This window comes from Apodemus sylvaticus, chromosome 15 (assembly GCF_947179515.1).
Source record: "Apodemus sylvaticus chromosome 15, mApoSyl1.1, whole genome shotgun sequence".
NCBI lineage: Eukaryota > Metazoa > Chordata > Mammalia > Rodentia > Muridae > Apodemus > Apodemus sylvaticus.
Window position 1 is genome coordinate 67,571,757 of NC_067486.1, and position 24,662 is coordinate 67,596,418.

The 24,662-nt window shown below is 45.5% G+C and overlaps 2 protein-coding genes across 8 annotated transcripts in view; one reads left to right on the plus strand and one right to left on the minus strand.

The window, feature by feature from the left end:
* Positions 1–3,461, plus strand: part of Iqcg (IQ motif containing G) — a 32,087-nt gene extending 28,626 nt beyond the window's left edge. The window contains exons 9-10 of the mRNA XM_052158618.1: positions 658–759; positions 3,082–3,461. Of these exons, the coding sequence (XP_052014578.1) occupies positions 658–759; positions 3,082–3,210 (231 nt within the window). The 3' untranslated portion in view covers positions 3,211–3,461. The remainder of the gene's footprint in view (positions 1–657; positions 760–3,081) is intronic.
* Positions 3,462–4,359: 898 nt separating this feature from the next.
* Positions 4,360–24,662, minus strand: part of Lrch3 (leucine rich repeats and calponin homology domain containing 3) — a 96,000-nt gene continuing 75,697 nt past the window's right edge. For 2 of the 7 annotated variants that reach the window (XM_052159087.1, XM_052159083.1), the window contains 5 exons: positions 23,766–23,873; positions 22,218–22,321; positions 20,978–21,115; positions 13,870–13,947; positions 4,360–7,630 (listed from right to left, as the gene is read on the minus strand). In XM_052159087.1, the coding sequence (XP_052015047.1) occupies positions 7,490–7,630; positions 13,870–13,947; positions 20,978–21,115; positions 22,218–22,321; positions 23,766–23,873 (569 nt within the window). In that variant the 3' untranslated portion in view covers positions 4,360–7,489. The other 5 variants (XM_052159088.1, XM_052159084.1, XM_052159086.1 and 2 more) reach the window with 4 other exon arrangements.

Consider the following 24,662-nt stretch of genomic DNA (forward strand, 5'->3'; position numbering starts at 1 on the left):
CTAAAGACAGTTTATAAATGTTGATTTCTAAAAACGTCGTCATTGGGTAGATATAGAATTTCCTAAATTTCTAGTTTAAAACATGGCTATTTGCATATGTACATTCTATTAAAATTCTAAAAGTATTATCTGGAAGATTCCTGTGTGTGTGTGTGTGTGTATGTGTGTGTTGTGTGTGAACATAATAAGTTCCAGGGTAGCCTGGACTATAAAGACCCAGTCACGAGAGAGAGAGAGAGAGAGAGAGAGAGAGAGAGAGAGAGAGAGAGAGAGAGAGAGAGAGAGAGGTTTTAAAACACAATCTTGACCAGGCTAGCCATGAACTTGTTAGCTTGTTACAATCCTCTTGCCTATTTCCTGAGTGCTATGTTTACAAGAGTGTGACACTATGTCTGTGACTTACTATTTATTTCATCTTCATTTTAAAGTTTAACCTTGAATTGTTTAAACTGAAAAAAATTTTGAGGAACAATTAGAATACACAGTGGGAATCCAGCACGGTTTTATTTATTTATGAGACATACACTTGCTGTGTAGACGAGATTGGCTTTGAACTTTCGTCAGTCTTCCCCTTGGTGTCTCTGGAGTTCTGGGACTACGGGCATATGTAAGGCTGACTGGGCTGGGGCCAGACTCTGCTCCTGTGTGCTTGTGCAGATTCGGGAGTATGAGCAGGTCATTATTGAGGACCGGATAGAAAAGGAGAAGACCCGGAAGAAGTTGGAGCAGGATGACCTCGAACTGAGGAGCATTGTGAAGGTAGGACACTTGGGGTTGGAGGTCCAGGTGGAGGGCCTGGAGTCCTGCAGCACACTGGAGGGTGTGCCTACATTCCACAGTGCAGGGGACAGCACGGGTGGGGGGGGGGGATGGGGTGGGGGTGGGGGTGGGGGGGGCGGGGGGGGGGGCGCCTACAGTCCACAGTGCAGAGGGACAGAGCAAGCCTGGCTCCCAGTCTGGGGAGGAGTGGAACAGTGGAAGGAATCCTGTCCAGACTCTGGATGTGAGGTCTAACTCCTAACCCAAGGCAAGGCGGCTGTATAGGAGGCATTTCTGGATGCCGAACGCCCCGCCCTCCATGCGGCTCTGGTATAAGCCAGCCCTGGCTGTGTGATGCCTTCCTGTAAAGGTTGCTTTTTAAAAGAAAAAGAGTGAAAAGGACAAAGCAGGCTAGGGAAACATGCATATATATATATATATATATGAAATTTTGAGCCAGTGTTTCTCCACAGCCCTGACTGCCCTGAGTGTGTAGTGAGAGTGCCCCTTTCTCCTCGGCTTCCTGGCTAGTGGGGATTGTAGCAATCAAGCCTGGCTGAGAATAGTGAACTACTTCATAAAAGTTTTCTGTGAACTTGCAAATATTAACAATGACAGCATGATCGGTTCCAGATTCTGGAAAATATTTTTAAGACTCATGTTTACTTTTAATTATGACCATGTCTGTGTGTCTGTGTGTGAGTATGTGCACACACGTGCAGGTGCTCACAGAGCCTCGGAGAGGCATCAGAGTCCTTGGAGCTGGAGTTACAGATGGCTGTGAACCAGATGTGGTTGTTGAGAAACTTACTCAAGACATCTGCAAGAGCAGAAAGTGCTCTTACCTGCTGAGTCATCTCTCCAGCCCTTGGAAAAACTTTTTTATTTATTTATTTTTTTTTTTTTGGTTTTTTGAGACAGGGTTTCTCTGTGTAGCCCTGGCTGTCCTGGAACTCACTCTGTAGATCAGGCTGGCCTCGAACACAGAAATCCGCCTGCCTCTGCCTCCCAGAGTGCTGGGATTATAGGCATGCGCCACCATGCCCGGCTCTGAAAAACATTTTTTAAAGCAAACACTGCAATGCAAAGTTAGCAACTGGTTTGGAAAACAAAACAACACTACCCCCCCCCTTCCCCAAAACCAAACCAAAGCAAACCAAACCAAACCAAACCAAACCAACCCAACTCAACCCAAACCAAACCCAACCTCTACCTGGAAGAACATCTTTCAAGGGCCCTGGCAGGGACAGATTTGAGATGTAGAGTGGGAGGCGAGTTCTGCCTGTGTGGTTCAGGTTGCCTGTGAACTCCACTGCCCAACTGCTGGAATTAAAGGTGTACATCATGACACAAGGCCATGTTTTGTTGTTTTGTGGTACTGGGTATCAAGCCCAGAGCCTCTTCAGCTTTATATGTGTGTGTGTGTGTGTGTGTGGTTATTACTAAGCCATAACCACAAGTCCAAAATTAGAACTTTAAAGTATTTTTAGGCTCAGGTACTGAAACATCTTTAGCTGGTGATACATGGTGGAAGAGCATGCTTCTAATCCTAGGGTTTGGGAGGCAGAGGCAGGTGGATCTCTGTGAGTTTGAGGCTAGCCTGGTCTACAGAGGGAGTTCTGGGACAGCCAGGGCTACACAGAGAAACCCTGTATCAAAAATAAATAAATAAATAAATAGGAAAAAAAGAAAACAAAAAACCAAAACCAAACACACACACACACACACACACACACACACAAAGTTGGGGAGACTCATCTTTGATCTTCCTATTAGGAAAATCTGGTGTTTAATTAGTAAATGTTGATCAAGCATCTGTTTTCCATTTGCCAAGACTGAATTTTGAGTGAAGAGCTAACCAAAGACTGCTTTTGTTCTCACCAGTGGATTCATGTGCTCAGCAGGCTGGTCTGATTTTATAATCTAGACAAGAACAGTTGCATTAAACTGACAAAGACATTCAAGGGGCTATCTACATTGTACCCAGTTAGCAGATCCTTAAAGATGTCTGATGCACCCTCAATCACTGAGTCTTCTCAATGTGTCCTTGACTGGACACAGGAAACAGGCATTCACTCCCTTTGCACCCAGTGGCTGAGGTGTGAGGGGTTTACCAATGGAACAAAAACTACACCGGAAGTTTAGGCACTAAGTCTGAAGGAAGACTTGGCCTGGTGTACTCCATCTTCAGGTAGCTGTCCTGACAGCCTGGCCACTTTTCCATGTCCCAGATGTCCCTAGAACACAGTTGGTTCTCTCCTCTGTAGTAAGTTAAGTGCTGTTGGGCAGACTGAGATGAATTTCCCTGCTTCTCTCTTCCAGCTCCAAGCCTGGTGGCGAGGTACAGTGGTTCGGAAGGAAATTGGAAATTTCAAAATGCCCAAGAAAGAGAAAGATGACAGCAAAGACTCCAAAGGCAAGGAGAAGGAGAAGCGGAGAGGCAAGAAGTAACGAGCGTCTGCTGTTCCTCCTCAGGCCTCGAGACACGCGTGGTGCAGCCACAGCACCACCTCAGGGAGGTCACTCTGCCTGCCACTGTAGCTTCCAACTCCAGTGAGGGCTCTCACATGGCTGGGGGCTCCTCAGACTAGACTGTGGGGAAGTCATGCTGAGAGCTTTGTGAACAGCCCTATTCTCTCACCAGAAAGCAGTTCATTGGCTTACAGTGAAGTATTAAAAACTCCTGACACATCTGATTCGGACTTTATGCCATATGATTAAAGTGAAAAACTATTATAAGCAAAAGTGAATTATTGAGAATTATAAGGTTATTCCCTGGCATCCTGTGCACATACATGTACTTAATGAACATTGGCTCGTGCCTGTCTCACAGGGTGACCGGCAGTCTGGGGTTAGTGGTGTTGGGGGACAGCACATAATGTATCTCTTACATAAGCTGATCCAGTGGCTTTTCTGGGGACAGATAGGAATGGAAGTGACTGAATGGTAGATACATAGTCCTGGATATTAAGACTTAAATAAACACAAACAAGCCATGTGTATGTGGGCCCAGGCACGGAAACATATGCACGTGCACCACAGCCTACAGGGGTGGGGGCTGAGACAGGTTCCAAGAACTATTTCCTTCTACTGTATCTCTTTGTACTATTTAGGTCCTGGATATCAAACTCAAGTCATTGGGCGTGGCAGCAAGCCACTTTGCCTGCTGAGCCATTTCGTTGGCCCCCAACTGTGGTTTGTTTTTTTCTGAGAGAAAAGTTATCTTAATGTCTTGTATATTTCATGAATATAAAATTTAAACTTTCAAACTTTCTGATGCAGGGTTTCACGTAGCTCAGGTTGGTTTCAGATTCACTATGTAGTTTAGTGGCCTTGAACCTCGTGTTGTGCCTCCTAAATGCTGGGATTACAGCAGTGAGTGACCATACCTGGTTTATGCAGTGTGCATGCTAGTTGGCGCACTACTGACTGCACTATAGCCCCAGCCTGAATGGAGCCTTCTCTTCCCACTGCCAGCGCAGGCCATCTTGCTATCTGTACCTCTTTAAAAAGTCAATGTGACCCTCAGAGGTTCAGTGAGCCAGACAGATGGCCTTTCCTTGATTTGTCTTGGGCAAAGAAACCATGCTTTAGGCCGGAACATTTTAAAGTGTTTATTACATGCAACTGGAGTATATTGGCTTTTATTTTAATGTCCACATATAAGATGACATACAGACAATTTAAAATAACATACACAGTATTGACATATTTATACTTAGCACTTATACAAATATTTACAAACATACAAATATAGGACAATGTTTACAAAACCTTTTATTAATTACATGTTTATAACATTTCAGAAATAAGATCTGCTGTAAACCATCTCACTGCAATGTGTATACAAAAGGCTTCTAAATAACCAAGTTTTCCTTCATTTCTACAACCATCTAAGTACTAAGTTCTTAAAGTCCAGAGACCCATCAGTATACCATGTTATTAGTCAGTGCTGACTAGAGGAGCAGGCGCCTTCATTAGTAGCAAGGTGTATTTACAGAGCTGCTGGGTTGGAAACCACCCGCTGCGCTGCCTTTCCTAGTCTGTTCTAGGCAGATAACCAAGGTTCCTCCTCTGGAATCCATCAGACCTGCTCATTACAGGGGATTCCTGGTCGGAGTGCCAGGCAGTCTGCAGACTGCTGACATAACATCTCTGCAGGTGGCAGGGCAGAGCCGGGCAGGCACTTGGCTTGTCAACCTTAGCACTGGCAAGGTAGCCATTTCTGGTCAAGGGACTATGACACGGCTAATTCTATCTTTATCTCCTGCTGGGGTCTAGCAAGGTTAAATATTCAAATAAATTGTCCTTTCCAATTTGGAAACCTGTAAGAAGCCACAAAGGCCCCACAGAGGCACTGACTTCTGTGTGCTGACTCACAAGAATGCAACAGGGTTTTTACTGTGCGCCAACACCGTGCAACTGTATCCTAATCCTTCAAAGTTTGGTAAGTACATTAAGTCTCAGGAAAAGTGCAGCGTTAAAATGTCCTTCTCTCCTGAGGCGGGGTCCCACTCTGGAGCCCTGGATGGCCTGGAACTCAGTATGTGGACCAGATCTGCCTCCTCTGTCCCTCAAAAGCTGGGACAAAAGGCACGTGCCACCATGCCCAGCAATTTCAACTTATTTAGGAACTCTTGTAGCCATTCCAAGTGTTGTATTATGTAATGTCTTCTGGAGCCATTTTCTGTATAATTAAAATCTGGAATTCAGAAATTATACTGAGGGTTAATACTGTCTAGCAGGAAGCGACCTGCAGTGCCAAGGCACCAGGAAGCTCTGGTGCTGGCTCTGTGGACTGCTGATGAGCGGGCGGGGCTCCAAGCTCGTCCCCACTGTTCTGCAAGGACCAGGAAGGACTGGGCAGGAGCGCAGACACTCCATGGTATACTTACTTCTCCTCGAGAGCCCTAGTGGCCTCAGTTACAGGCATGAGCCCATGCCTGGCTGCTGTTACATACTTTGAAACTTGATTAAAAGTGGCAGTGTCCTAATAAACACTTCTCTGCACAAACAAGGAGAAACATTATTTTGACTAGATATTCAAAATGATTTTGTTCAAAGTCACTTTCAGAGGAAGAATCTATATTTTTTAATATTCATTTTTACGTATGTGAGTGTCTAACCTTCATGTATATATGTATACCATGTGTGTGCCTGGTACCTGCAGAAGCCAGTAGAGGGCATCGGGCCTGTGGAGTTACAAGCAGTTGTGAACTGACTTGTGGGTGTTGGAAGTTGAACCCTGATCTGCTAGAGCAGCAAGTGCTCTTCCCTACTGAGCCAGCTCTCCAGGCAGTCTTACAGCAGGGGGCTGTGGCTCGCTGTGGTCTAGTGTGGGCTCCACAGCCCATCCCCAGCTTCCACTTTTGGGATGTCTGGCATCACAGGCCATGTGCCTCTTTGAACCTTTTTTTAGATGATTCTGGAGATGGAACCCTGGTCCAGTCTCAAAGTTACTTTTACATGCTGCACAGGCTAACACTGTTCTGAAATACAAGCCTTGGGAAACAACCCACAAAAGTTAATAACTATAAGGAAAAAACCCTATAGAACCAACAGCTGTATGTAAGTAATTACTGTATTTGGGTTCTAACTGCAGCAAACACCTAACACCAAGACACAACTAACAACTAGAGTCCAAAATCTGGGAAAGAGAAGCCTTGTGCTTAAGTTAAAATAAAGACTCCCACACCGTGTGCCGGGGCCTTGGCTGTTTTGTTCTCTGCTCACAGTGGAGGGTCTCAGGGAGGGGACAGATGAGACAGGAAGCTGCTCTCAGTGCTTTCTTGTAGCTATGGAAACTGGCTGCCACCTGCATGGATTGTGTTCAGTCCCAGGAGTGGGAGTCAAGGCTGCTGTGCCTGGTCCGGGACCTGGGATCAGCAGGGCACAGCTCACTCATAGAGCTCGCTGAGGCAAATGCAAATACTGCTGGGTAGTGCATGCTACACTTTATAGCTTACACTGTGTGTGGAGTGTGTCTGTTCAGGAAACAGCAGGGTGAGCCGGGAAACACGCTCTGGAAAAAGATGGGGTGGTAGTGGGCAGGCCTGGGGAGGGACCTGGGTACTGACCTGTTACACTGTGTAGAACCTAGGGCTTCTCTAGGGCTTTGCTCTCTTTGACAGTAACACCCAAGTCATCATGATAGAGCCTTTGATTTGAATGTGGTTGCAGTAGGGGTGGCACCCTCAAACCACAAAACCATGTGTCTTGGAACAGTGGTCTCTACCGCCTGAGAAACCTAATGTCTGCTGAGAGTGCAGGCTCCCAGGCCACATCCCAACCCTTGATGCAAATCCGGATTTCACAAATGCTCCAGAGAATGAAGTCCAGTTGTGGAAACCATGGGGCTGCAGACACCTGGGAACCGGCAGAGACAATAATGTCTGTCCTCTGAGGGAGCTCCAGACCCAGCTGTGAAACACTGGCTCTGGCTGGAAACGAGCCTGCTCCCCGTGAAGAGAGCACAGCCAGCTTAGTCTTCCATGATGGTCCTCAGAATCAAAGGTCCATTTAAAAAACCTGGGTATCCATTAAAAACAAAAAATTGTGGAAATGGGTTTAATCTCCCCTAAAATGGAGAAATGGAACACAATATTCCTGGCAGGAATCATGAAGACAGTGCTTCTAGGAACACACAGGGCTCGCTCTGAGCAGGTGGTGCCAGCAGTCAAGTCCTCCTGCTCCTTGTCTTGGCTGCCAACATGCAGGGCCCTGGGAGTCCTCAGACAGCAGAGAGCTGCGGCTGCTGCTGCTGCTGCTGTGGCTGCTTGGGTGGGGCAAGCTCCAGGAGGGCCTGGACTGTCACTGCAACCTGGCCCAACCCTTTCTCTTCTAGAATGTGCAGAGGCAAGCATAATTGCTCCTGAAAGGGGACAATGCAACATAAAACAAACAAAAGAGAAAACAGGATGAACATCACAGAACTGAAAGGACGCAGGTCCTTCCACCCCCACCCTGTAATAATCGAGGGAGACATAGAAAGTTCCTGGTAAATCCACCCTGCTAAAGGAGGCGGATACAGGTGGCTTCACACTGGTTCACTTCAGGAGCACAGTCACAGTGCACACAGAACGTTTAGAAAAGCAGATCAGCATGGGACACAACACAGAAGACGAGAACACTGCAGAAAGGCAGACTTACAGAGCAGGTACACATGGACAAACAGCTGAGACTGGACTGAGTCTGCGTCAGCCTAGGCTACACAGCACGGCTCAAGTGGAAGCCAGGGCTCCCAGAGGACACTCTGGGAAGGACACGGAGGTGGCAGTGACATGGTGTGGTTTGCGGATGCCTCTGACTGCAGGAGACAGGAGGGGAGGGGGAGGGAGGCCTAAATCTAAAAGAGTTAAAATTCATATTTAAAAAGAAATTGTGTCTCCGCTGAGTCTGTTTGATCCGAGAACTGAGGAGGCAAAGCCAGGTAGGTCTGAGAGTTCAAGGCCAGCCAGGGCTACACAGTGAGTCTTAAAAAAATGTATTTGAAAAAGTAAGGCACTTCATATTATAAAATCCAGCACAATAGATTATGCTGGAGGACTACTATGCAAACTTACATGGTAGTAACTGACCCATAAAAGGTGACTACCATTTGGGTAAGAAGGTGGATTCACCTATCTTGATTCACCCAGCTAAAAATTAATGTTCTGTTTTTAGCTGAGAAGGGTCTTGCTGTCCAGCTCAGGCTGGCCTCAGTGAGAGGGTTACAGGAGCACTCCACCACATTCTATACCACCTGAAGCATGACAAAATGAACTGTAGTGAAAATACAGCAGGTATTTGTTGTGAGGCGGTTACTGGTACTTGATATAATTACTTTTTTATTTAATGCTGATTTTTATAAAATCACAGCAATTTTTTGATTTGCTAACAAGACTAGCAGTTGTGAATTAATACTTTGAATACCTCTGCAACTACAGAGTAGCTTTGTTTAAGGTGAATCTGCACCGGGTGGCGGCGCACACCTTTGATCCCAGCACTCAGGAGCCAGAGGCAGGCAGATTTCTGAGTTTGAGGCCAGCCTGGTCTACAGAGAGAGTTCCAGGACAGCCAGGGCTACACAGAGAAACCCTGCCTGTAAAAAAACCTAAAGCGTGGGCCACACTCCCGGGGCCACGCTGGCTGTTTGTTCATCAGCACCTGGGCCTGAGTGAGAGCCGAGAGCCGGCGGTCAGGCGCACAGTGGTCTAGGCGCCACTCGGACGTGGTACTTCCACTTGCACACCAGCTTTGCGGATGGTTCCTAGGAACCCACCACTGCCAGGCTAGACCACACGGCAGCCTCTGTGGGTTGGCTTTTTTTTTTTTTTCTTTTAAAGGCAAGGTCCTGCTCTGTAGCCTCGGCTGAACTCAAACTCAATCCAGTTTCAGCATCCTAAGTGCTGGGATTACAGGTGTGTATCATCACGCCTGGTTTTAAGTCTGACTGTGCATGTGTATAAAAGGACAAAACTCTACAGAACTCGACAATAATCACGGATCCAAGATGTCTTATAAAGAACAGCTTGCTTCACATGGAAGTAAATGTGGGTAAGTATATGGCCGGTGGACTGCAGCGGGTCCCTGCGCTCCTGCCCCCGAGCTGAGGGCCAGCTTTGATCATGGAGTTTGGAGACAGCATCTGTGAGAACTGCCATCTGACTGAAGCAGTGTTGCTCTCAACCCGAGTCCAGACACTGTTTACTAAGCCTTCTGAGAGTAGACTGCAGCGTCACTGGGACGGACCCGTGGCTCAGATACAGTTTCAGATACAATTGTACAACCTACAACACAAAAACTTCACCTATAAAAATGGCTCACACAGGTTACAAATGATATGAACTCCAAACCTCACGTCTGACAGGGCTCTAGCAGGTATCTGTCTTCAGGCAGCACACACGGGAGCCATGGCCAGATGGTCTCAGAGGCAGACCTATTCAGCTGTCTTAATGGACACTCTGGGCTCAGAACAGCAGTCTGGGAAATCCAGACCAAACTAAAATTGGTATTTTAAGTGGCCCGTGCCTTCTAAACGTCCAAACACTGTTAAACTTGAGGGAACGTTAGGACTTTGGAGCAGAGACCTAAGTGACAAGGTCCTCCAAGCTAGAAATGCTACCGGGATCTTCATGGTGAGAGCTGCGGGAAGGCTCAGTTGTCTTCACTTCAACTCTGAAGTTCTTTCACAGTATAAAGAGATGGCCAGAGTTCTCTAAGGCTCAGGATTGCTTTACTAAAAATGCCGCAACCTTTCCACATGAGAGACAAGGCCACGGGGCACGGGGGAGTCAGGGACTAGGGAATGCTCTCCTAGGTAGCTGTCGCTAGTGCCTACTAGCAGTGCACTGCCTCTGTGGACACGGGAGAGACGATGCACCTTCTCAAGTTAGCAGTCTGAAAACACGCGTGTCAGCAATTCTGTTTGAGAGACAAACCTTCACCAAGCACAGGAAGGAGCTGGGCGGCACTGGCTGCATGGTCAGCTATAGGTGAAGACCCGGTAATAAAGCACACAGAGAATTAACATTAAAGAACAGTAAAATGCCACAAAACCCAGAAGCTGGACAGACAAGGAGACAAAGCTGGACTCTTCTGCATGCGCCCCGAGAGAGAGCAGCGTTTCGACAGTTCTCTTAAGGCTGAGGTTTAGCTGAAGGATGTCGGAAGGAGAACAGAGACTGTCCTGTCCAAGTGCCAGCAGGAAAGGAAAACAGAAAAACATAGTCAGTGCAGCAGAGTGTAGTCGAGTGCAGAGCTCAGAAAAACCACCAGGCTCAGTCGGACACACCCCCCGCGGCATCGCAACATAAATAAGAAAATGCTGAAGAACCAACGTGGGCTCGACTACGCACAGCTGAGCGTTTACTGAGCAGCAGACTGAGCTAGCCTACTGGAGGCTAGCCACAGCTACGAGGAGACAATGGTGAGCCAATGGTGAGCGCTGGCTGTGGTCCAGGCTTGTAAGCCCCACAGTGGGAGGTGAGTGGGAGGGGCAGAGTGGGGACTGAGTGAGGATGCTCACTAGAGTGGGGAATCATGAACCCAGGCAAACGGGATGCCCAAGGACGAGGCAAGCCTTGCAGTGAAGGAGGAGTCAGTGCACCGACTCTGACCATCACACCAAGCCTGTCATCCCTAGGTGTAGTTCACACAACACAATGGAGGGAGAGTCTCAAGTCACCACTAGTGCTCAATCTGGAAATATTAACATAGATAATAATTCTAAGGATCAAAGACAATGGACTCAAATACAGGTTTTTAAAAAATGTAAAACATTTAATAAAGGCATAATAATAAAAGTGAAGCTCCATAAACTCCCCAATTCAGAGGCTTTCTGAGTTTTCCTATTTTTGAGTGATTCCTTCACATTTTGAGGGTGGGATGGGAATAGACCCTAGAAAAATACTATTATTGCTAAGTCCCAGCCCATTTTCCTCCATAATTTGACTCATTTTTGTCTACCACTCATCTTTCATTTGATTTTTGCCTGAAATAGGGTCTCCAGTTGCCTGTGTTGTCTCAAACTCACTATGTAGCTTAAGATGGCCTTCACCTCCGGGTCCTGCTGCACTCTCCAGGAGGAAGAGTTTAGGCATGCTCCTCCACAGCGGACTCACCACTCACACCACACAACACTCTGTACTTAACACTGAGAAGTGACAGCCTTCATAGCTAGCGTCTACCTGGGCCCTGAGTCTGATACACCTAGATACTAAGTTCTCTGTCTTATAGTCAGGTGAGGGCCAGAAGGAGGTGGGACCAAGCAAGACCGAGAGCTAGCTTGACGCTGCCAATTGGCTAGTTCCTTATCCTTCACTCTGTGCAGAAAAATGACTGATTTTCAGGAGAAGTAGGGCACAGCTAGAACTCACTGGAAGTGTAGAGAAGTGGGTGGAGGGCAGAGGGGAGAAGAAAGGCGCGGTCTGAGAGGATGCCCACTTCCTCCTCCCGCAGAGGAAATGGAGTGGGGTGTGGCCACAGAGAGCCCCAGTCTAACCACCTGGAAAAGGGTAGGTCCCAAACTGTCCTTTTTCAGCTCAGGTGGAGCGCTGGCTGGCTGTAATGAGCACTGGTAAGCCGCACTGGAGAATGCTGACTAAGTCCACGGTCTAAAGCTCACTGTGTTTATAGTTTGCTGATCAACGGCAGAACATTCTGAAAGAGTTGCAAGCTACAGCCTTTACATCTGAGACAAGACGGCTCTGCAGAGCCGGGCTGGCGGCTCTCATGTCTAGAAACGGTGTTGAGGAGGGCTCTCAGCAAGTGCCCGCAGGGGCAGAGCCAGCTGCTGCGGCTTCCTGGGCTTGCCATTAGCTGCCCCGGTGCATGCCATGCTGTGGCACAGCACTCACGAGTGCCGGCTAAGACAGGAGTACCTGAATGCTAGAATGTGCACACGTGGACCTTAGGTCTCGCTGTGGAGAAAACGCTGCCAGTTCCTTAGAAAATGGTAAATGGTTTGAGTATGTGTAAGATGGTTTTATAAGCTTTTATAAAACAGTGATACAAGAATGTTTGACTTTGTCCATTAAAATTTAAAAAGTCACACCTGAGAGTAGAAAAGGGGGACTGCAAACCCATAACACAGCAAAAAGGAACACAATGCTGTCCCTGATAAGGCTAAGGGGCAGGCGTGGGACTCACGCTGGCCGGAAGGGAAGGCTGCTTGCTCCCTGGCTGCATGCTGCTGTGGCCTCCCGGCTCTTGGCCAGTGAGAACAGGATGGTGAACTGGGTGAAAAGCATCACTGGGTAGCCATGAGGGATAAACAGGGCGTAACCTGGAGAAAACAGGTGATTCTGATAGGCCAAGAGCCAGTCCTGAGCTTCTGACAGAGGAGGCCTGTGGTTTTCGCTCTGTAGACAGACAGAGAGCTAAGGCTTCAGGACTGGAGGCTGAGGCTCAGCGGCACATGACAGGCGCTCAGCAGAGCATGCAGGAGGCACAGCTGCCATCTCCAGCAAGGCAATGACTAAGAAGACAGAACCTGCTACACAGCACGACAAGCTGCTAATTCTTTACACTGCTGCTAGGCATGGTAGTGGGCACCAGTTCCAGCACTGAGGTGGGAGGACGCTTGCCCAGAGTTCTGAGACCAACCTGAGCACAGGCTAGACCCCAGAGCCTGTTTCCTCTATCACTGAAACTCTGCATCCCTCAAGAGTAAAGCAGTTTTTAACTGCTCTTCAAAAGGAGTCTCTGAAAGAGCAGTGCAAACATTCCTTTTCCTACTGAATCTATACATGATGTTTAATTACAGCACTGTCAATGGCAGGAAACACGATAGAGCCGGATTCCCAGCCTTCCTAATGTCCTGACCCTTAAATATAGTTCCTCATGCTGTGCTGATTCTCCCAACCAATAATAATGAAATTATTTTCATTGCTGTATCACAATTGTAATTTTGCTTTCATGAATTGTAATATAAATATCTGTGTTTTCTGATGGCCTTAGATGATCCCTATGAAAGGGTCAGTCAATTCCCTAAGGGGTCATGACCTACAGGTTGAGAGCGCTGCACCAGAGGCCCATGGAAGCACTGTCTCCTTAAAACATGCTTACAAATGGAGACTCTGCTGTCTTCCAAAAAATTGCAGCCTAGTGGAAAAACAGGTGGAAGCTGAATGAACCCTCTAATTGAGTTGGAGGACTAGCACTGTACTGCCTAGCTGCAGAGCTTATTATGTGTGCATTTAACTGAGGCCTCTGGGAAATTTGGGTGTAGTATACATAAGAACTCTGCTATTTTTGTGACGTCTAAGACTATTCAAAATTAATACATATATTTAAAATGTATTAAAAGTGTTAAAAAACTGAAGGCAAGAAATGAATTCCCAATCTGAAAGTTACCTGTGTGAAAAATATTGTTAAATATAGCTCTACTTAGGTCAAACAGCTAGTAGGATGCTTAAGAAAATAGGACAATTATTTTTCATTTCTTAGTTATAATACAGTTATTTAAATCAACAGTTAACAGTTTCTTTAAGAGCCTTGGAAATGAGGGAAGCATGAAGGAATGTTGCTGGGGAGAATACGGACAGTCTGTAATAACACGTTGTGTTAGTAGTGAGTCAGCAACACACACACACACACACACACACACACACACACACACACACACGTTACCTGGGGTACACCGATTTTTCTGCAAGCATCCAGGAAGTTCTCCACATTCCGCCTGCACTTTGCCATTGTTAATTTAGGCTGCAGTTGAGACCAGAAAGAAGGAAACTGTTATCAACAAAGGTCAAAGGGAACACAGACTTCAAACTACTGCTAGCCACCGCACAGATGAACTGTTGTGCACCCAAGGGCTCTGCCAACGTTTTCTTAAAAGATCAAACACTGAGTGTTAATCTCAAGAGCCTAGGGACCACTGAGGCCACTTAGTTCTTCCCGGAGCATGAAACCAGTCATGAGGACGAACAGGCCATTGTGGCTGTGAGAGGAGCTGGCCACCCCCCAGCTGCTGTGTGTGCTTTGGTTTAGTAAGATAAGTGGTAAGAAGATAGTTTTTTCATTTTGAAACAAAAGAAAATTGGAGAGAACATCAAGAAAATGTATTGCCTACTGGTTCATTGTTCAAGCATGGTCACAACTGACAGTTTATTTTCTTTTGGTTTATTATTTTTAAGCCTAGCTGGCTCGAACTTAGAGATCTGTCTGCCTCCAGAGTGCTGGGATTAAAGGTGTGCGCTACCATGCCTGGTTCTATTTTAAAATATTATTTTATATGTATGATTGTTTTGTCTGCATGTATATTTGTATATATTGTACACACAGTGCCTGTAGAATCCAGGTGTTGGGTCCTTGGGAACTGGAGTTATGGACAGGTCTTAGCTGCCATGTGGGTGCTGGGAATTGAATCTGGTTCTGCAGGAACAGCCAGTGCTCTTATTATCAGCCCTATATTTTGCATTTAACTCATTAGACACGTTGGAAATTTAAAAAGTCTTAACAATGGCTACAAAGCTACTTTACAAGATGAAAGGCTGACACAAGCAATTTCTGTAAGTCTTAATGACCGAGTTTCCTTTTCTGTAAACACTTGAAATAGAGCAGCATCTCAAAGTTTTGCTTTTCACGTAGTTGGTTGTCATGGAATATAATGTAAGAAAAATAGAATTTTGATATTCTAAAATGATGTTCAAATATCAGGTATGGAAGTAAGATGTTTGCAGGGAGGGACTGTGACCTACAGATTTTTTAAATTAGGAAGTGCATGGACACTTGTACCATCTCTAGGAAACAAAAGATTTCACTTGTAAAATCTGAGTTTTCTGCAAGCATGAAAAATAATTCTTTGTCATAGAAGAAACAAAAGCAAGGAAAGAGGGTACTGTAGTCTTGACCAGGCAAAGGCAAGTAGGGCAAGGATTAACTTTGTCACAGACAACGGAAAGGCAACCAGTGGGAGGGACGGAAACAAACACTTGTGGCCCAGTTCAGACGGAACAACTTGCAAAGGATCTTGAAAAGACAACAGGAACTCAGTGTACAGGGAGGGCACCTGCCCTGGGCAGCTTTCTCCTGCTCTCACAGACATCATGATCAAAAGCATCTTGGGGAGGAAAGGGTTTAACTTCATTTTGCACTTTGGGGTTTATCATTAGGGAAGCCAGGCAGGCGAACTCAAGAAGGGCAGGGACCTAAAGTATCAGGACTGAAGTAGAGACTATGGAGGAATTAGGTTTATATTGGCTTGCTCAGCTTGCTTTTTTTTTTTTTTTTTAAATAAAACCCACCGCTGTCCCCTTGTATCAGTCATTAATAAAGAAAATGGAGCATAGATTTCTTTACTGGCCAATCTGGTAGAGGTATTTTCTCAATTGAGGTTCCTCTTCCCAAGTGACATTGTCTTGTGTCAAGTTGACAGACTAACAATCTGGCACAGCTCCTGTCCTTGCCAATGCCAGATTCTTAACTGAAGTAAAAAGGCAGGAAAATGTGATCTCCTGACAGATGACACAGAACGGCCCGGGCTTCTCTCTCTACCTGCTACTTCACAATGGGCTCTACGGCTGCTCCTGATTATGCTGGGAGGGGCACACACAGGGAGCAGGGGCCTCTGGAGCTCCAGAGGATGGTGAGCAGGACTGAGAGACAAAGGGGAGGCTGCTAGGAGGAGCTGCTGGGCAAGGGGCCCAAATAAAGAGTATGCAGGGCCAGTGCGGTCAGATCTGCCAGGAACCCAGAAGGTGGTACAGGCAGGGAGACGGTTCAAGGCCAGCCTAGGCTAAAGGAGACCAAAAACAGCTATATAGCAGTACACACTTTTAATCCCAGCACTTAAGAGATGAAGGCAGGGGACTTTCTCTGAGTTTGTAGCCATATTGATCTACATAGTTCTATGTCTGCCAGAACTATACATACAATAAGACCCTGCCTCAAACAAAAGAAAACAAAAAACCCACAAAACAACAACAACAACAACAACAACAACAACAAAACTTAATCCAACAAAAAACCCTCCCAAATCCAACAGGACAAACTGCTTCACTTTGGTATATCCATCCATCCATCCTCCATCCATCTCTCCACATTCCTCACAAGGTTGAAAAACACAAGCAAATATCATATACATTACTTCCAATGAAGTGGGAAAGACTGGTCAGGCCCTGGTCTGTGCTTTGGAGAGAAGGCTGAGCAGGAGAAGCAAGTGTGAGCCTTTGTTTTATAAAAGAGTGAAACCTGTTTTTGAAATATTGATGTTTATGAAGAACAGACCGACAAAACGGGGCTATAGAAAACAAATCCCTGTTTCTATGTAAAAGCAAGGGTTAAAGGCTAAAATTAATACTGCTAACTAAAAACTAGTTCAAATGCAATTTACTATGGTTCATATGAAAATGAAGACTGAGGACTTGGGGAAGGGCAGGAGGAGAAAAGAGACACGCTCAGTACACACCGCCATCACGGGAGGACCAGTACACACCGCCATCACGGGAGGACCAGTACACACCGCCATCACGGGAGGACCAGTACACACCGCCATCACGGGAGGACCAGTACACACCGCCATCACGGGAGGACCAGTACACACCGCCATCACGGGAGGACCAGTACACACCGCCATCACGGGAGGACCAGTACACACCGCCATCACGGGAGGACCAGCACACACTGCTATCACGGGAGGACCAGCACACACTGCTATCACGGGAGGACCAGTACACACTTCTATCACGGGAGGACCAGTACACACCGCCATCACAGGAGGACCAGTACACACCGCCATCACAGGAGGACCAGTACACACCACTATCACAGGAGGACCAGTACACACCGCTATCACAGGAGGACCAGTAGGAGCAACTGAAAACATACAAGTGTGGGGAAGAATGGGAGATTTCCTGAGATACTCTCCACAGGACACATTTCTAATTGATGAGGAAAGAGGAGAGACTGTCTCCCCAGTTGCCCCTCTCCTTCAGCACTTCCTACATTCCAGGAAGGGAGGCGGGTCTTTCACAACTGGGATATAACCCTGTTACATGCTGATTCAACTTGTGTATCCATTCTTGGGGAGAATTGTCAGACACAAGTTTAGGCAGTGCATGGAACCTCTGTTGTCCAAGAAGCCCACACACCCCACGCTTCCCACCTCTTCTGGAAACATCAATAGAAGGGCTCATTCACCAGCGGGACACAGGCCAGTCTCCCATCACTCCAGACTGTGGGACCCGGTTTCATCTTAAGTAGCAAAGCTTACAGGAATCCACTATCTCGGAAAGTTTTCCCAGAACTTCAAATGGCATATGATTTTTGGCAGAAAAGTCTAGTCTCTTATTTCTATAATATAGAGTCTACATTAAATTTGAAAAGAACAAGAGATAAATAACTGAATATTTAAAATGATTCAAACTTTTTTTCAGACATTGAAAATGTTATTATTTTCAGCACAGGCTTATATCACTCCCAGGATGCCCTTGAGCTCCTAATCTTCCTGCGTCAAACTCCAAGGTGCTTGGATTACAGGTGTGACCTAGCATGCCCAGCTTAAGGCTTGTTATACGTCTTCTTTATCATTACTGTGTGTACTCACATGGTGTGGGGATATGTGCGGCAGCACTCTGTGGAGCTGGGTTATCTCTTCCCCTTTGTGTAGGCTCCCACCTTGTGTGGCAAACTCTACCTGCTGCACCTTCTCACCAGCCCAACACTTTACATTTGTTTGCTGTGTCTTTTTATGTTTGTTTCTGAGACAAGGTCTTGCTATGTAGCCTTGGCTAGCCCAAGCTGGCTGGCTGGTCTTGAACTCATAAAGATCTACCTGCCTTTGACTCCCAAGTGCTAGAAGAATTAAAGGTGTGTTCTGTAAAAACAACTTGTATTCTCCTGCTCTGCTAACCCAGGCCTAGTCCTGGGAGTTTCTAGCCTACATACAATCCACTCTAGGCCTAGAATGTTTTCAGCCTCTGAGACTTGCTGCTGAATAAGCTCGCCCTTTTTTAATTCTTTCTGAGCTCTGGCCAGCTGGCTTCTCTCAGCAGCTCCTGAATTGCTCTGCTTAGCTTCAAAGTAACTCGGGCAATATGTTCTTGCACTGCCTGGGTTTGTGTGTCAACCTGACACAAGCTGGAGTTATCACAGAGAAAGGAACTTCAGTTGAGAAAATGCCTTCATGAGCTCTGGCTGTGGGAGATTTTCTTAATTAGCGATCGATCGATCGATCGATGGGAGAGGGCCCATTGTGGGTGGTGCCATCTCTGGGCTGGTAGTCCTGGGTTCTATAAGAGAGCAGGCTGAGCAAGCCAGGGGAATCAAGCCAGTAAGGAATCCCACCATGGCCTCTGCATCAGCTCCTGCTTCCTGACCTGCTTGAGTTCCAGTGCTGACTTCCTTTGGTGATGAACAGCAATGTGGAAGTGTAAGCTGAATAAACCCTTTCCTCCCCAACTTGCTTCTTGGTCATGGTGTTTATACAAAAATCAAAACCCCAACGAAGACAGTTCTAATATTCTGGCTCCTTCTCATTCTCTGGTTCCTTCTGTCATCACCTGACTTCTCTTTGCAACTGTTCCATAAAACTGTGTCCTCCTTTTCTTCTCTTTTTCTTTGCACTGTTCTCTGCTAGGTAGCTTCCATTTTCACTTTCTCTGAGTGTTGGGCATATCTGATTCTGTCAACTCTTTCTCTGATTCATTACTTACCTGCCACTCAACTAGACAGCACTCTCAAACACGGGTGCTTCCTTCTACAGACTAGCTTTTTACCTTCACTGTTTAGGGTTACAGATGCAAGCCAAGGCTGAGCCATACCACAACAAGAAACAGTTTTTCAGTAAATAACACAATCTTGAACAGTGTGAGCACACCACACTTGGCTCAAAAACTTTATTTTTAAAATTTATGTTCATTAAAAATTTTATTTAGAAGTACAGGGCTGGAATGATGGGTTTGGTTCATAACACCCATAAGCTGGCTCACCGCCACCTCTAACTTCAGTTCCAGGAAATCCAACACTCTCTTTTGGCTTCCATGGGCTCTTGTGATGCACATAAAATCATTCAGGTGTACACACACACACACACACACACACACACACACACACAATTTAAAAACCTTTTTCTTAAAATATAAGGAAATCCTTTTAAATCATCCCTAAAGCCTTAATAAGCATGTATAGCAAAGCAAACTCATGTTGAGATGGCTCAGAGGGTAAGAGTGGACGCTGCTCTTGCAGAGGACAACAGTTCAGATCCCAGCACTAACACAGCTCTCAACCACCTGTATGTCCAGCTCCGGGGGATCTGACACCCTCTTCTAGACTCAGTCTGGACAGAACTCACATGTATAGATCCACATTCAGATGTACACATATTCATAATTAAAAAAATAAAAATCCTAGAAAAAGGAAGAACAATAATGTCCACAGGGCCTGATCCCACTTTAAGAGGTAATGCATTCCCCAAGTTAGTAAAGCTGAGTAGCTGTCTTAGCATGGCAAAGAAGAAAAACCTAGGTAGTTAGTTTATCAGTGGAAAAACTGTTCCTAACATTCCTGGCGGATCGGATCGCCTAGCCTCCTACTTTAAATGATAATGGATTTCTTTCCTATGGGCCTTGATTTCTAACCCTTACTAGTATTAGACCACTGTTTTGTTTTCTTTTCTATTTTTTAGATTTACTTATTTTATGTGTTTGCTCTGCTTGCTGGGTACCACTAGTGTGCCTGGTACCCACGGAAGTCAGAAGAAGGCATCAGGTCCCCAGGAACTGGAGTTAGAGATGTTTGTGAGCCACCATGCAGGTACTTGGAATGCAGCTCAGCTCCTCTTCAAAAGCAGAATGCTTAACTTCTTGAGCCCTTTACTTCTTCAGCCACTAGTCTACTGTTTTGTAAAGGTGAATCTAAACTTTCTTCAAAAAACATGATATTGGGATAAAACCTGATATTTAAAATGTCTGGTATGAACATTTTAAATATGTGACTGGACTTTCAAGGAGAATGCCTCTTAGTGATACATTTCCCGATTCCACAAGAGGTAATAACAATGAACACAAAGACTCTGGCAGGATTCTGCCAACAGAGCAGCCAGGCTGTAGACATAAGTCATCAGCCTGGCTCCAGCCTAGAGTCGGGGTCAGGTCAGCAAACTGCTAGCCATGAACGGACAGAAGAGTACAAAGAGCCCTTTCTGCATGGCTACCCTCCACCACACCCAGTCAGCCAGGCTGGGAGGCTGCGAGGTAAGATTCTTTACTGGCTGAGGCATCTTGCCGGCCGGCCCTTCCTAGTGAAGCTCTGACAGTGTACGTTGGGCTGCTGCCTACTGGACAGTCAACAAGCATTCCCCGAAGCTGCCCACTGCTTACACTAGTACAAACCTCTAACTGTTAAAGCACAGCCTTGGGCGTGCATCTGCATCCTCACCTGAGTGCCATCTATTCTCAAAAGTTGAACAACTCCTTAAACTGCTAGCTGCCAATTCCTGCCCATACTTTATAACTGAATTAGTGCAACTTCTCTAGAAGGCTGCTTTGAATTCTCTAGCTAGTTAACTGGTTCCCTTTTGGTATTTTCATAGCATACTTCACATATACATCTTACAATATTCAATACACGCTGCAGATTATTGTTCATGTGTCTGCTTTTTCTCTAGTCAAAGGACAAGCGGAAGGCAGGGATTGGGCCCTTGGTATCCGCTTTGCTAGCTTCCAGCATAGTGACTCCACCAAGCTGAAGAGCATCTGACGAGTAAGAGCCAGCGCTGCCCAGGACTACAACTTACCACGGCTGGAGATGGGACATGAATGCTTGGGACAGATCGAGGCCGAACATGGTTGGCCAAATGGCAAAGCACAACACCATCAGTTAGAGCTGCTCCAAGGTCACAGGGCAGAGAGACTTTCAACCGGTACTCAATGTGCTGCAAGGACAGGAGATGCCATGCGTTAATGGAAGAGTGGTTATCACATAGGATATAAAGATAGTCAGACATCCAGACAACAAGCTGGACATGATGGCATATGCCTGTAATACCAGGCTTTAGGATGCAGAAGGATGATTACATGTGCCTATAATCTCAACATTTAGGATGCTGGGGCAGCAGCACAATTACATCAAGTCTGAGGCCAGTCTGGGGTGCACAGTGAGTTCCAGGCTGGGCAGGGCTGTAAAGATCTTATCTCAAAACAAAAACATAAAATAAATCAAAACAAACTCCAGAAAAGAAGTTAAGATACTATAGTCTCCATTTTTCTCCTAACTTAAGTCAGTAACTTACAGAGTCAGAATGTACGCATCACAACTAGATCACAATGGTAAAAAGCACAAAAGAAATTATTATAAATTATGATTTAGGGAACCACTAAGTCCTGGTATGGTGGTGTGTGCCTGTAATTTCAGACTAGAGAGGCACAGGGAGAAAGACTGAGAGTTACATAGGGAGAACTTGTCTTAACAAACAAAAACATAAACTCCAACTGGATTTTTGTTCAATTCCAAAATAAAGTAGCCAATCCCTCAACATGTACAAATGGCTTGAGCGTGTGCACATGCGCAGAAACGCTCTCTTTTAAGAAAGGGGCACAGTCTGGTCTTAAACTGGTGACCCTGTTACCTCAGGCAATGGAGTGGTTACACTCGTGGACCACTGCGCCTGGCACATACACACTGTAACTACTGAGCGTGCCTTTTAATACGATGAAAACAGAAATGGAAACGAAGGAAAATGAGCATGGCTAGATGTGAACTTTTAGAATTATTCATCTAATTTTCTCAATAAAAAGTTTAAAGGCGTTTCCTCAGTAGTGAAATCTCTTTTGTGCAGCACAGTGGACGTGACTGACTTTATGGGAATGGTGGCCAAGTGGGCATGTGACCAAAGGGATATGGGCTATAGCAATGGCACCGCAGAGTGCAGAGCAGGGGGATATGGGTTATAGCAATGGTACTGCAGAGTGCAGAGCAGGGGGATATGGGTTATAGCAATGGCACCGCAGAGTGCAGAGCAGAGATAATATACACACTTTCCGTAGCTGGTCTATTAATTTCAGCTCCTCTTCTCTCTGTCTGGTTACGGCATCTGTAGCATCAGCAGCAGGTGCAGAAGACAGAAGCGGGGATGCACGACCTGGAAAACCCGAGACAGAGAGGTCAATTGCCAGAGCTAGGAAAATACATTTGGCAAGTTGGCAGTTTCCTTGCCAATACAGCATTTTCTACTTTTGCTGAGAAGACCCAGGTTTGGCACCTTTAATCCCAGCACTCAGGAGGCAGAGGCAGACTGAGCTCTGAGTTGGAGGCCAGCCAGGTCTACACTGAGTTCTAGGACAGCCAAAAATACAGAGAAACCTTATCTTAAAAAACCCAAAATAAGACCCACATGGTTGCTCACAAACATCTGTAACTCCAGTTCCAGGGCTCCAATGCCTTATACTGACCTCCTTAGGCATGTGGTAGACATACACACATGCATGCAAAACAACCACACATAAGTAAAATAATGATGGTTTCCTTTTTTAAAAGTACCATTATTATATAAAAGAAAACAGGCTGACTGAGTAAATTGAAAGGGGTAGTGGTCTGGACAGTAACTAAAGGACCAGTTGAAAATGTCAAATATACAATTATGGCAAAACAGTATTAACATTTTAGTTTGAATTACATCCATTTACAAATGATTTTATTGACAAATACCACATATATGGAAAATTACAGAGTGCTAAATACAGGCCAAGAAATGATCTCACAAAATGAGACGGCTCAGTGCTGTAAGTCAATTTTTACCACAAAGTTTCCTGCATATTCTCTGCCCACTGAACCCAAAGGGTACCTTCACCTTAAACACCAGAGATTTATTTTGTCCACTTTTGCGACATTTCTATAAATTAAACAATATTGTATGTATTCTTTGTGTGTGGCTTCTTTTGATCAACATTATAGATATAATCTGTATTTAGTATGTAGAATTTTCATTACTTGCAAGACACTCACTGTACAGATACACCATTGTTCATCCCCTTTCTACTTGTGAACATTAAATTTGGCACATTATGAAAACTGTTGCTGTGAATGTTTTTGTACCTATCTTTTGTTTAACACACATGCATATTTCTCAAAGTACAATTGCTGATAGTAGGCATACAAAAGTTCAATAATTCATTGATACAGAAAGATCTAAGAAAGGATTCATAATGAGGGAGACTGCTCTCTGAAAGAGCTCGTTTACTTGTCTAATCTGCTTTTGGTTTTGGCTTTTAGACAGGATCTTGAAATGTAGCCTGGGCTAGTCTTAAAATCAATTCTTCCTCAGCCTCCTAAATGTAGAGATACAGGTATGCATCATCATGCATAGTTGAAACATTATAAAATGTTTTATATAGTACTAAGAAAATTTTTAATTCAAACAAAAAGCCAATATCTCCTGATTTAATGTTAGTGAGGTCACAGACACTTGCAGAGTTAGTATTTTTACCACGATGACACTAGGTGTGCAGCTGGTCAGCATGTCAGAGTTCCTGTCACTGTACAAAGCCGTCCCATTCTGCTGTGCCTTTGAAGTCGCCACCACTCACCTTTATTAGCTTCTGCCCTGACAGCAGCTCGGAAAAGGAAGCTCTCAGGACGCTGGGGCTGATTTCTCTGGGTAGCAGCAGGAAAAGAATATGCAGGGGAATGACGGACTACACCAGCATGGAAAGGCGAGAGGGTGTTAAAGGAGATGGAGAGCAAATCAAAGACGATGTAGAGAAATGTCACGGGAAATCAAACATGACAATGGTGTAAGATGATGAATTCACTCGTTAGTGAAAAGCTCATGTAAAAGTAAAGCTGCTGTTTAGTTTTAAAACTGTTGTTTTTAGTATATCAACAAATGCATACTAAAAGTTAATATACTGAACTTGCAAATCTTGTCTCTTGCAAATCTTTATCCTTTAACTTATATCCTTGCTAATTCTTATTCTTATTTTCTTATCAAATGGCCAACTAGTAAAAACAAGAATTCTGGTAAAGAGGGGCTGAGGGTAGAGCTCAGTTGGTAGAGTGCTTGGCTGCTAGCATTCATGAAGAGGCCCCACCCCAGGTTTGGTCAGTCTGCTCCCCAGCACGACTGAAGCCAGGCATGGTAGGACTGTAGGACAGCCATGCTCTGGAGCCGGAGCCAGAACTGGGAGCTTCAGAATCTCTCTCTGTCTCTCTCTGTCTCTGCTCTCTCTCTCTCTCTCTCTCTCTCTCTCTCTCTCTCTCTCTCTCTCACACACACACACACACACACACACACACACACACATACACACACACACAATATACAGAAACAAATTCTCGTAAAGAATAACTGTGCTGAGCCTGGTGACAGGTACCTGTTGTAACTCCAGGATTTGGGAGAATAAGTCAGTTCTGGCTAGCCTGGGGTACATAACAAGACTCTGTTTTTCTTCTCTCTCCCACCCACCAGAAAAACATCATATACA